The sequence below is a fragment of the Pseudorca crassidens genome, chromosome 2 (assembly GCF_039906515.1).
Source record: "Pseudorca crassidens isolate mPseCra1 chromosome 2, mPseCra1.hap1, whole genome shotgun sequence".
NCBI classification, from domain to species: Eukaryota; Metazoa; Chordata; class Mammalia; order Artiodactyla; family Delphinidae; genus Pseudorca; species Pseudorca crassidens.
Genome location: NC_090297.1, coordinates 12,556,398 through 12,569,998, shown reverse-complemented (window position 1 = coordinate 12,569,998; position 13,601 = coordinate 12,556,398). Strand labels below are relative to the sequence as shown.

The 13,601-nt window shown below is 47.4% G+C and overlaps 1 protein-coding gene across 1 annotated transcript; it reads left to right on the top strand.

Annotated features, from left to right (window-relative positions):
• Positions 1-5,708: 5,708 nt before the first annotated feature.
• Positions 5,709-13,441, top strand: LOC137220235 (spermatogenesis-associated protein 21-like). The gene is made up of 4 exons (XM_067729992.1): positions 5,709-5,837; positions 7,494-7,634; positions 9,510-9,701; positions 13,142-13,441. Exons 1-4 carry the CDS (start codon positions 5,709-5,711, stop codon positions 13,439-13,441), a joined length of 762 nt encoding a protein of 253 aa, XP_067586093.1.
• Positions 13,442-13,601: the final 160 nt, after the last annotated feature.

Genomic DNA, 13,601 nt, shown 5'->3' with positions numbered 1-13,601 from the left:
TTTCTGTATATGAATTTACCTATTCCAGGTACCTCATATAAGTGGAATCATACAGAATTTGTCTCTGTGTCAGCTTATTTCACTTAGTATAATGTTTTCAAGGTTCATCCATGTCATAGCCTGTATCAGAATTTCATTCCTTTTAATGGCTAAATGATATTCTATTGTATGGTGTAAAACAATTAATAAACAGAAACTGCAATTAAATAGGAGACCAGAATGGGGAGCTCTTACACCCTGGGATGATAGCAGAGCCCAACAGGAAGAAGAAAGACTCCTCTTCTTTCCTGGCAAGAATTCAGCCAATGAAAAGCCACGAACTCTTTGTTTACTGTATCCTTCTTTTTCCCAACTTCCTTTCCCCCTCTGTGAAAGAGTTCTGCTTCCCTTGCCCCGAGGGAACTTGCACATGGCTGGCCATTGTTGCAGCCTCTGAGTTGCAATTCTCTGCTGATCGCATGTAAACCCATCTTTGCTGGAGAAATTCTGACGGTCTATTTATTTCAGGTCAACAACGGATACACCACATTTTATCCATTCATTTGCTGATGGACATTTGGGTTGTTTCCACCTTTTGGCTATTGTGAATAATGCTGCTGTGGATTACTGGTGAATAATACCTGTTCAAGTCCTTGTTTTCAGTTCTCTTGAGTATATATCTAGAAGTGGACTTGCTGGCCCATATGGTAATTCTACGTGTAGCTTTTTGAGGAACTACCAAACTGTTTTCCACAGCAGCTGCATTTTCCATTTCCACCAGCAAGGGTCCCAGTTTTCCACATCCTTGCCAATACTTATATTCCATTTCCTTTGATAATAGTCATTCCATTGGGTATGAAGTTAACCTCTCTTTACGTGAATTGATTTAACTTCTAATTTCAACTTTGCTCCTTACCCTGATTCTGCACAGCAAAGAAGAAATTGAGAAGTGAGATTTCTTCCTCCTAGTTCTTTGTTCCTAACTCATTTTCCTAAAGTCCTGGAGTGGCAGAGACAGAAGTCCCCTTAGAAGCTGGAGGGGAGAGATGTTGAGATGGGAGGGGAGAGCACACTCCCACACTGACAATCTTGTCCCCTCACATTCTCATCATTCTGTTTACATGTCTGCTCTCCCACTAGACTGCAAGCTTCTTCTTTTTTTCTTAAAGGTTTTTTATTTTATTTTATGTGGACCATTTTTAAAGTCTTTATTGAACTTGTTACAACGTTGCTTCTGTTTTATGTTTTGGTCTTTTGGCCATGAGGCATGTGGGATCCTAGCTCCCCGACCAGGGATCGAACCTACACCCCCTGCATTGAAAGGCGAAGTCTCAACCACTGGACTGCCAGGGAAGTCCCTAGACTGCAAGCTTCTTGGATGCAGGACCCTGTCCCTGCCTTTGTGAATCCCTGTGTTCAGCAGCACAGGGTCTGGTACAGAGTAAGTGCTCAGTGAATGAATGGGTAAATGAGTGTGTGTGTGTGTGTGTGTGTGTGTGTGTGTGCGTTCATTTGGTTACATCCCAAAGCCAAGGGGCAATTTGGGAATGAGGCACTGTGTTTCCTCTTTCACACTGTCTTTGCATCAGTATGTGCTGCACAACAGTAGGGGAAAATAGGGTATCCCAGGAGTAAAGCACCTGGACCCTTTGAGTTGGAGAAAATTTCAGCTGGGAGAGCATCTAGGACCAGCTCTTAAGAGCTAAACTTTGGGATAGCATCCACCATCAGCACCAACATCCGTCACTTCCTTTCTGGAAGCCAAGCAGTGTGAAGGTGGCCCACGGTGACTGTTTTTATTTATTTATTTATTTATTTATGGCTGCGTTGGGTCTTCGTTGCTGCGCATGGGCTTTCTCTAGTTGCGGCGAGTGGGAGGCTGCTCTTCGTTGCAGTGCGCAGGCTTCTCATTGCCGTGGCTTCTCTTGTTGCGGAGCACCGGCTCTAGGTGCATGGGCTTCAGTAGTTGTGGCACGTGGGCTCAGTAGTTGTGGCTCGCGGGCTCCAGGGTGCAGGCTCAGTAGTGTGATGCACATGGCATGTGGAATCTTCCCGGTCCAGGGCTCGAATCTGTGTCCCCTGTCTTGGCAGGTGGATTCTCAACCACTGCATCATCAGGGAAGCCCACGGTGACTGTTTTGGGCCTCCCCATGAAGCTGCCCCTGGTAGGACACCTTCCTCTCATGAATCTGGAAGGGAATGCTCACTCCGTGCCAGGGGGCAGCCAGGTTTTACAATGTGTTCAGAGCACTTCCCGTTCAGTTCAGTCTAACAAAGATGGGCATTGAACATCGACTATAGGCCAGGTGCTGGGTGATGGGACCACAGAGATGAGGCCCCCCCAGCTCCTGCCTTCATGGAGCTAACAGAGAGGAGGAGACAGAGAGAATGCGGAGTGAAAAGTGCTATGATGGAAGAAACTCACAGGGGGATGTGGGAGCGAAGAGAAGAGAGATCCCACTCAGCCTGGGGGCAGTCAGGGAAGGCTCTCTGGAAGAGGTTACCTTGACACAATAATCCCTGTGAGGTAAGCAGAGCAAGGATTTGTACACAGATGTTCACAAGAGCATTATTCATAATCCAAAAAAGTGGAAACAACCCAAATGTTTATCAACTGATGAATGGATGTACAAAATGGGGAATTCCCTGGTGGCCTAGTGGTTTGAATTCCGGGCTTTCACTGCCATGGCTCAGGTTTAATCCCTGGTTGGAGAACTGAGACCCCGCAAGGTGCACGGTGCGGCCAAAAAAAAAAAAAAAAAAAAGTAGTATATTGGCCATAAAAAGAATGAAGGGTTGACACAAGCTACAACACAGATGAACCTTGAAAACATCTGCCCCGTGAAAGCCAGTCACCAAGGACCACACAGTGTATGATTCCATTTAAATGAAATGTCCAGAATAGGCAAGTCTATAGGGACAGAAAGATTAGTGGTTGCCTACGGCTAGGGGTGGGGTGGGAGGACTGAGGTGATGGCTAAGGGGTGTGGGGCTTCTTCTGGGGGTGATGAAAATATGCTAAAATTGGAGTGAGGATTGTCCAATTCTGTGAAGATACTAAAAGCCATTGAATTGTACACTTTAAGTGGAGGAGTGGTACAATACATGAATTAAATCTCAATGAAGTTGTGAGGAAGAACGTGCCCTGAAAGGGGGACAGAGTCTCTATTGGCCACCCACCCCCCTCAATTCTATCCTCAGATCCCATGCCTTTCTGCTAGGGGTGGGGCTTCCTCTTCTCATCTAGATTCTCACAGAGGTTGTAAGCTCCAGATGGGGATGCAGAGGGGGCTGGATCCCCTCTGGAGCCTCTGCCCCCTTAAAACTCCAGCTTGTGGCATACTGGGACCTGAGAATTCTGAGGTTGAGACTGCGCTTTCTGAGGTGGAGACGATGGGGGGGGTGTTTGAGGGGTCTGGGAGGGGGGCAGGTTTCCCCCAGATGGGTCATCTACCCCTGGGGCAGGAAGGCTCAGAGGAAAGGGGAAGGCTTAGGGGGCCCTAATGGGAGAGAAGGGAGGAACTCCAAGGAGAGGGAGAGGGGCTCGGTCACAGAGCTGACCTCCTTGTGCCAGGTGAGAGCCTAGGTCCTTTGGGAGGCTGGAGCTGCACCTGGAGTGGGGGTCACCTGGGAGCGGGGGCTTGTTTGCATTGTGGGGATACAGGCCCAGAGGGTAGGGCTGGAGGGTACGCAAGGTTGGGAGGAAAGGAGAAGGGAGAGGGGATTCGGGTCGGCAGCTGTTAAGGGTACCTCCCCTGTGCCCCTTGTAAACAAACTGTGAGAGCTACCAGACCCCCAGTGTATCCCCAAGGCCTGATGTCACATGTCTGTTAAACAACTGGTGATTGCATGGGTGAGTGAGGGAATGAATTAAGCTTCTTTGGAGGCAAGATGATGTGGTGAGATAAGCAGTCTTGGGAGTCACACAGGCCTGGGTTTGAAGCCGGTTCTTCTGCAGATTTGCTGTGTGGTATTGGACAAGACTCTGGGCTACCCTGAGCCTCCGTTTCCATATCTTTAAAACAGGGCTGAACCCACTGACCTCAAGGACAGGGTGGTTAGAATACCGTTGGCAAACGTGCCCAGCAAACAGAACGTTCCTCCATGGATGGTGGCCGGTCTGTCATGATTTAAAGTGGAAGAAGCAACATCAAGATCCTCAAGGTCTCAATGAGGGGGTAGGATTTACCCTTAGAAACCAGTTAACAGTGAAGAGAGGTCCGTGGCGTCTCCGTAGAAAGGATGTTGATGTTGCCTCAAAGGAATTCAGAGGCCGGAGAGAGGGCTAAGGTGGTTGGAAGCTTGGAGAAGAGGTGGGAGCTTGAAGGATGGGGTGGGAGGTGCTGGAGAAAGAGAGAGAAGTGGGAAACGAGCAGAGAGGCTGGGGGATCTGCAGGGTTAGGATCGCAGGAGTCTGCCCAGATTAAAACAGAATGTTGTGTAGGGTGTGGCAGTACAGCCAAATAGGAGGTTGGGTAGGAGAAGCAAAAATAGAGACCCTAGGGGCTTCCCTGGTAGCTCAGTGGTTGAGAATCCGCCTGCCAATGCAGGGGACACGGTTCGATCCCTGGTCCAGGAAGATCCCACATGCCGTGGAACAACTAAGCCTGTGCACCACAACTACTGAACCTGTGCTCTAGAGCCCGTGAGCCACAACTACTGAGCCTGCGTGCTGCAACTACTGAAGCCCACATGCCTAGAGCCCCTGCTCTGCAACAAGACAAGCAACCACAATGAGAAGCCCGCGCACCGCAACGAAGAGTAGCCCCCGCTCGCCACAACTAGAGAAAGCCTGCGCGCAGCAGCAAAGACCCAACGCAGCCAAAAATAAATAAATGAATTTATTAAAAAAAAAATGACCCTAAGAAAGGCTTTAGAAAGGGATGTGTCCAGTGCAGGGTCAGGGTGCTTTGGTGAACTACCTATTGCCATTGGTGACTTTAGGGCCCCCAAGACAGAGGTTCCCCACTCCTATTCCTTAGCTCCAAGAAGAACGGAATTTTCCTCTATAGCAGCAGCAGCCGTGACACTCTTGGGCTCTCTTTATTTTTGTTTTGTTCTGTTTCTGGCTGCGCCGTGCAGCATGCGGGATCTTACTTCCCCGACCAGGGATTGAACCCGCGCCCCCTGCAGTGGAATCGCGGAGTCCTAACCACTGGACCGCCAGGGAATTCCCTCTTGGGCTCTCCTTAAAATGCATCTTAGGATATTAAGGGCTCTGAGAAATCCTGCAGGAAAGAGCCTATTTCATTTTAACTCAGCACTTTCCAGACACATTTGGCCTCAGAACCCTTTTTTTTTTGTGGTGTACCTCATGGGACCAATATCCCCAAGAACACCTGTTAGGAAATGCTGCTGTAGGGAAACGTGTGTGGGTTTTGGGACCCAATAGGCCATGGTTTGATTCCTGCTCTGTGACCTATTTGGTGTTGGACCTCGGGCAAGTCACTTTGTTTCCCAGAGCCTCCTTTTCCCCAGAGTCATCATGAGAATTGGGGAAAATATGTGGGTAACGCATGTGGCTGGCTCTCTGGTCTTGCTGCATGCCTCTCCTATGCCAGGCCTGGTCCTACCTCTTCCCCTGAGCCAGGCTCTCTGCATGACAGACTCCATGTGGGCTGCTGAAGAGGCAGTTAGGTAATGGGCTTGGTGGAACTTTGATTGGATTTCTTTTCTGGGAACACAGCATTTGATGCTCCTCACTTGGTACCCTCGTTGGCCCTGGCACAATGCACAACAGAAACGCCCAGATGTACGTGGAGGGTAGGACCAAGGCTCCAGAGGCCCAGCCGAGTCCTGGCCTGAGGACTGCCAGCAACAGGGCTGGTGTTGAGCCCACCATATCAGAAGTCAGCCAGGTAGGGACCTGCATCTCTACTCCCAGCAGCCACCTTTCCTTTCCCCTGCCCAGGTTTCCTTCCCTCCCCAACTTCTTTAATTAAGCCTCTATTACAAGTGGCACAAAACTCAATTCAAACTGGATTAGGCAGGAATGAGAACACATCAGCCTGTGTAACTGACAAATCTACCTGTAGACTTCAGGTATGGCTGGATCAAGGTGCTCAGTGAGTGTCTCTCAGCTCTGCCTTCCTCTGTGGCATTCCCAGGCAGGCTTTCTCTGCAAAATGGCAAGAATTGCCCTGGCCACTCCAGGCTTAAATCTTCCCATCTTACATCCTCTGGCTTAGCATTCCTAACAGGAGGAGAGCCTCTTTGCAATAGTTGAAGTCTCTGGTATCAGTGTCATTGGCAGAGCTTGTAGTCATGTTTATCCCTGAACCAGTCACCATGGCAGGGCAGAGTGGCCTGGATCTCTTGGTATAATGGAACCGGAGGTGGTACTCAGCTTGCTCTGCTGAGCCGCGTGGGCCGAATGGAGACAGTAAGTTTCCCATAAAAGAATGTTGGCTTTGTTATCAAAAGAGATGCTGGCTGGGTGAGCAAAACAAGAATTGCCTACTTACTTCCATGGCCTTTAGCCTCCCTGTCCCTTATATCCTTCATTCCCCTGACAGCTGCTCAAAGCTTCCATCCATGACCCTCCTCATCCCCTAGCCTGCAACCTAAGCTCTCGTTGCTCCTCTCGGCCTCTTTCCATCAAAAAAAAAAAAATTTTTTTTAAATGCCAAGTGGCATGAATTGAAGAGCACAGAGAAGATCTTCCTTTCTGTGTCCCCAGAGCCAAAAATGCCACCATAAAAATAGTCAACACTCCCTTGGATTAAGTATCACCCTCTCCCTGTAGCCTCTGTTATAAATCATGGCTTCTCCTAGGCCCCTGGAGAGGGCCTGAAATGGGGGTCTTGGAAGGAGGCTGGGGTAAACATTCAGGGCTTCCTTTACCTGCCCATTTATTTTTCCAATGCGCATAGTCAGGGGGTCTCAGTGCCACCACTTAACCAGCTGTATGACCTTGGGCATGTCACTGCAGCCCTTTGAGCCTCATGGGCTCATGTGTGTCATGTCGAGGATTAACTGAGTTAAGTCCCTGGAGGCACCTGACCACTGGCCCTGCCCCGTGGTAGATGCCCTTAGTGTTGGCTCACAGTGAAAACTTGTCTTATCAACTGATTGAGCCAGGTTGCCTGGAGTTTGCTGACTCAGGCGAGGCTTGGAGCTGCCTCTAAGTCACTGACTCAAGGTCACCCAACTAGAGAGTGATGGGCATCAAAACCCAGCTCCAGAGCCTGAGCTCTGAAGTAGCGGAAATTGTGGAAGCCTCTCTTGGAACTTGTGAGGGTCTTGAAGTCCCCCAGGGCACTCTGTCAAGTTGTCCTCAGTGGCATCCCCTTGGCCCAGGTACTACTCTGGACTCCAGGTTCACGCTGGAGCCATCGGTGCTGACCGAGCCTCTCTCCCCCTGCCCCTTGTCTCCTCCTTGCCTCTCTCCAATGTCTTCCCCAGTTAGGCACGGGATCTCCCCGTCCTGGAGGCCAGGACGATACCAGAGAGTGGGAGAATCCCTCCAGAATGGGCCAACACTTGAGCCAGTACCATGGGCATCTTCGTTCTAGGTTGTGTTTACAGATGCTGAAGGGATAGACGGTGGGAAGCAGCCCTCATCAGAACCAGGAGAGCCAGAGGACGGGCCCAGACACAGAGAGGCATCAGAGGAGGGGTATCCAGAGCTCAGCACCCAGGAACAGATGCCTCCGGCGGGGCCAAGGTGAGCCAGGGGCTTCCCAGAGAGCAGCTCCAGGAGAGAATCCCCTGTGACTCACATGGTGGTGGGGGAGAGGAGGGACAACTTCCAGGCTAAGGTGGATCCACCAAGTCACAGCCCCTGTGACAAGTCACAGCCTCTTTCATAGCATGAATCACACTAAATAATTATTCATGTCGACCTTTTGTCTGAGCTCCCCCACTAGACCACAAACTTCTGTGATGTGTCTTGTTCAAGGGGCATTTATGTCTTGTTTAACCTCACATCCCTCATGCCGTGGACTCTGCCTGTAGCAGATGAGCAATAAATACGTATTCACTGAATTCGTAGAAGAATGAACAAAAGAGAGGCTGAGAGACACAGAAACACACAGTTATGTGGAATTATTGTTATTACTTTCTAAATATTGTATATATCTTTAAGCTTGCCTACAGTGAGAATATATTCTTTTTAAAAAGAGAAAATGGAGGGGCTTCCCTGGTGGCACAGTGGTTGAGAGTCCGCCTGCCGATGCAGGGGACACGGGTTCGTGCCCTGGTCTGGGAAGATCCCACGTGCTGCAGAGCGGCTAGGCCTGTGAGCCATGGCCGCTGAGCCTGCGCGTCTGGAGCCTGTGCTCCGCAACGGGAGAGGCCACAACAGTGAGAGGTCCGCGTACCGCAAAAAAAAAAAAAAAAAAAAAAAGAGAGAAAATGGAGAGAGAGCCAGAAAGAGGCAAAGTGAAAGACTTGGGAGACTGGTCAGCTTATCATTTAAATTTGATTATAACCAAAAACCTCTAAATAATCTCTTCTACACGATAAATTAGGGGAATCATTCAAAGCCAGGTGTCAGCACCCCTGAGACAGGCGTTGCGCACCGTGCTGGCAGAAATAGAAACCATTTCCACACATCTGCTTACACAACTTGGCAATTTGTTTAAACTGCTTTAAAACTGTCTTTACCCTCATCTATTTCTAGAAATATCTAGGAAATAAGTGCATATTCAGGCAAAGTTTTATGCACAAAGATTTCCACATTATTTTAAATGCTAAAAAATTGGAAATGCCAGTGTGCACTAAATGCTCACAATAGGGGGATGGTTAAGTAAATTATGATTTTCTATAAAATAGAGAATTTTAGGGGACTTCCCTGGCGGTCCAGCGGTTAAGACTCCACGCTTCCACTGAAGGGGGCGCAGGTTCAATCCCTGGTCAGGGAACTAAGATCCCACATGCCACACAGTGCGGCCAAAAAGTAAAAAAAAAGAGAGAGAGAGAGAATTTTATACTTTCATTAAAAAGCATGCTTATGAGAGATTTTTGGCATGGGAAAAATTTAGATTATACTGTTAATTGAAAAAAGATTGCAAAATTGTATTCGCAATACAACTAGGTAAAATTATGTAATAATTGAAGATGGTATTTAAATGAATCCCCATTAAAAAAATGTATGTATATCCTTAGGAAGAAGCCTGCAGGAAATACTCCGGAATATTAAAGTGAGATCAGATAGGTGCAGATTCAAATCCGGACCTGCCAACTTCAGCTTAATGACCCGAGGCTTAAGTCTTCCGACCTCTCTGAATCTCAGTTCTCCCTGATCTTTCTTTTTTTTTTTCTAAAAAGCAATAAGTAATAATAAAATATTAAATCCTAACTCTCTTAAACATTGACCTCAAAGTGTCTGTGATTGGGGGAATTCACATTAGTCCTTTATTCTTTCTCCTAGGCATTAAGTTATGCACCTATGGTGTGCCGAGCCCTGTGCGGGTGCTCTGGGAACTATGAAGAAATATAAGAATGTAAAACTCTGCCCCAGTTTGGGAGCTGAGGTGTCCCTTTGTCTGTTCTCCCCAGGATGAAGCAGTCATCTTTGGCCCCCACAGGAAGGGCCCGGGGAGCTGCAAGCAGGCCAGAATCAGGCCACGCCAGGAAGTGAGCTGGAAGTGCTGCCCTCCAGGGTCCCTGCAGCACAGGAAACGCTGCAGCAGCAGAGCTCATGGAAGGAGACCAAGGACCAACAGCGGAGCCAGCAGAACCTAGGAACTGTGGAGGGTCAGTTCCCCGAGAGCTGCCAGGTAATGTCCATGGAGACCTGGGCAGGAGGGTATGGAATGACTGACCCACAGGGGAGGCGAGGGAGCAGGGAATTGGTGGAGGAGATGATGGGGGATTCTGTGTAAAATTCAAATCGGGACATGCTGGTTTTAACAAAGCTCAGACAGCTTTTCACGAAGATGGCGCCGAAGGCAAAGAAGGAAGCCCCTGCCCCTCCTGAAGCCAAAGCTAAAGCAAAGGCTTTGAAGGCCAAGAAAGCAGTGTGGAAAGGCGTCCATAGCCACACACACACACAAAAGAAGATCCGGACGTCACTCACCTTCCGATGGCCCAAAACACTGCGGCTCAGGAGGCAGCCCAAATATCCTCAGAAGAGCCCCCTAGGAGAAACAAGCTTGACCACTGTGCTACCATCAAGTTCCCCTCACCACCGAGTCAGACATGAAGAAAATAGAAGACGACAAGGGACTTCCCTTCCTTGTCGGAGTGGCGGAGTGGTTAAGAATCCGCCTGCCAATGCAGGGGACGCGGGGTCGAGCCCTGGTCCCACGTGCTGTGGAGCAACTAAGCCTGTGCGCCACAACTACTGAAGCCCGCGCGCCTAGAGCCCGAGCTCTGCTACGAGAGAAGCCACCGCAATGAAAAGCCCGCGCGCCGCAACGAAGAGTAGCCCCTGCTCACCACAAGTAGAGAAAGCCTGCGCGCAGCAACGAAGACCCAACGCAGCCAAAAATAAATAAATAAAAAGAAAACAAAAGAAAGGAAAATAGAAGACAACAACACACTGGTGTTCATTGCAGACGTCAAGGCCAACAAGCACCAGTTTAAACAGGCTGTGAAGAAGCTCTATGACATTGACGTGGCTAAGGTCCACACCCTGATCAGGCCTGATGGAGAGAAGAAGGCACATGTTTGACTGGCTCCTGACTATGATGCTTTAGATGTTGCCAACAAAATTGGGATCATCTATACTGAGTCCAGCTGGCCAATTCTCAATATAAAAGTTTTCACTATAAAAAAACAAAAACAAAGGTCAATTTTTTTTTTTTTTTTTTTGGCAGTACGCAGGCCTCTCACTGCTGTGACTTCTCCCGTTGCGGAGCACAGGCTCCGGACGCGCAGGCTCAGTGGCCATGGCTCACGGCCCAGCCGCTCCGCGGCATGTGGGATCTTCCCAGACCGGGGCACGAACCCGTGTCCCCTGCATCGGCAGGCGGACTCTCAACCACCGTGCCACCAGGGAAGCCCTCAATTTTTTTTTTTTTTTAATGCTAGGATATTCTAGCATCTGTTTCTTAGCTGCTAAGCACTATGGGACCCTGCAAGATGTGGTTAGAGTATGGTACCTTTTCCAAACTTATTTGAATGTAAAATATCTTTTAATTTATTTTTATTTTAAGATTTAAGTTTTTTTTAAAAAAACAAACAGCTTCAGTGAGGTATAATTGACACACACTTGCGCATACTTCAAGTATACAATTTGATGTTTTGGACACGTGTATACCCACGAAACCGTCACCACAATCAAGAAAACAAACACATCTATCACCCCCCAAAATTTTCTGTGCCCCTTTGTCATCTCTCTTCCAATTCACCCCCAGCCTCAGGCAACCACTGATCTGCATTCTGTCGCTATAAATTTGTTTGTATTTCCCAAAATTTTCCATAAACAGAAGCATACAGTATCCACTCTTTTAGTCTGGCTTCTTTAAATTATCATGATTATTTTGAGAGTCAGCTATGTTAATGTGGGGATGAATGTTTTATTCTTTTTATTGCTGAGTAATATTCCATTGTACGGATATGTCACAATTTCTCGTCCTACTATATAGCACAGGGAACTATATTCAATATCTTGTGATAGACCATGTAGGAAAAGAATATGAAAAGGAATGTTTATATATGTATAACTGAATCACTTTGCTGTACAGTGGAAAGAAACAAAAACCAGTTTCTTCATTCTTTCATCTATTGATGGACATTTGGTTTGTTTCAACTTTTTGACTACTACAAGTAAGACTTACAGAAACATTCATGTCTATATGTACATGTACTTTCATTTCTCTTGGGCAAATAAATGCTTAGGAGTAGAATGCGCCATATGGTATTTGTATGTTTAACTTATTAAGACACTGCCAAACTTTTCTCCAAGGTGGTTGTGCCATTTTACATTCCCATAAGCAATGTATGAGAGTCCCACTTGTTCCACATCCTCCCCAAAACTTGGTATGGTCAGTTTATAATTCTAAGCATTCTAATAGGTGTATAGTTGAATCTCACTGTGGTCTTTATTTTCATTTTCCTAATGACTAATCATGTCAAGCATCTTTTCATGTGCTTATGGGCCATTTGTATATCTTTGGAGAAATGCCTATTCAAATACTTTGCCCATCATTTTAATTGAATTAGTCAATTTATTGTTGAGTTGTAAGAGCGCTTCATATATTCTGGATACGAGACTGTTATCAGATCTACGATTTACAAATTTTTTCTTCCATTCTATGGATTGTCATTTCACTTTCTGACCTTTTTTTTACAAAACTGGGTTTTTTTTTATTCTTGAGTTTTGAGAGATCTTATCTATTGTGAATACAGGTCCTTTATAATATATGTTAATTTGTAAATGTTTTCTCCCAGTCTGTGAGCTGTCTTTTCCATTCTCTTAACAGTGACTTTCAAAGAACAGAAGTTCTTAATTTTGATGAAGTCTAATTGATCAGCTTTTTCTTTATGGCTGTGCTTTTGGTATTATTTCTTAGAAATCTTTACTCAACCTGAAGTCACATAGGATTTTCTCCGATGTTTTCTTTGAGAAGTTTTATTGTTTTAGGTTTAACATTTAGGTTTATGATCCACCTTGAGTTAATATTTTGCATATGGTCTGAGGGATGGATTGAGGTTCATTTTTTGCATATGGCTGTCCAACCATCCCAGCACCATTTGTTGAAGACTATCCTTTCTCTGCTGAGTGTGCACCTTTGTCGAAAATCACTTGACCACATATGTGTGAGTCTCTCTACTTTGTTGCATTCATCTATTTGTCTATCCTTATTCCAACACCACACTGTCTTGATTATAGCAACTTACTAAAGTCTTAAAATCAGTTAGTGTAAAAATCCCCTTTGTAGGGAGTGCCGTGAAGGACTCTGGTTCTTTGAAACATCCCTTGGGAAATCCCATTTAAAGAGGATCATCTCACTTTCTGCAGGCTCCCATTCTACCCGCACAGAGAAGCCTGGATATGACTTTGGGCACGTCCTGCCTCCTCTGGGCCTCAATGTCCTCATCTCTCAAAATGATGGAAAGTGGGCAACCTTCTAGGGGTGCCGGGAGAACTCAGTAAGGTAATGCTTGCGGTGCTTGCTTGAGTAAGGGTTTGACAGCTGGTCTCTGGTGAGTGTTGAGGGTCAACTGAGAGCCAGGATGGGGCTCACCATCTTGATGTCCTTGTCCTTGGCAGGACCCAGAGTGTCAGCCCTTCCCAGGTCACCTGGCCGCCAATGAGTCAGACATAGTGCAGCCAACAGAGCCTTGTTGCACCTTGGACAGCTGTGGACAGCAACTGGGGGACAAGCCCCCCAAGGAAGTGGACACCCCACCCATCAGGCCACAGGGAGCTCTGCCAGAGCCTGGCTCAGGGGGACATGAGGACAGTCCCCAGGAAGCAATGTCCCTAATGCCCACGGCAACTCTGGAGGAAAAGACGGCCCACTCTTCCCCACCATCTATGCCAAGACCTAACACACCCAAAGAAAGGTAAGGCATCCTCTGATGGCCCCCCACCCCACTCCCTGACCCCAACAAGACTGCTGTTCTGCTAAGCTACAGGGGAGGTGAATTCTAGTCCTGACAGCTCCTGATATGATGTAGAACTTGGTCAAGACATGCCCCGCTGGGCCTCCATTTCCCCATCTGTATAG

Excerpts from the sequence above, each read along its gene's own strand:
- LOC137220235 (XM_067729992.1), top strand. The coding sequence starts at position 5,709 with ATGCACAACAGAAACGCCCAGATGTACGTGGAGGGTAGGACCAAGGCT. Across the intron at positions 7,635-9,509 it reads CCCAGGAACAGATGCCTCCG|GAAGGGCCCGGGGAGCTGCA; the intron begins GCGGGGCCAAGG and ends TGGCCCCCACAG. Across the intron at positions 9,702-13,141 it reads AGTTCCCCGAGAGCTGCCAG|GACCCAGAGTGTCAGCCCTT; the intron begins GTAATGTCCATG and ends TGTCCTTGGCAG.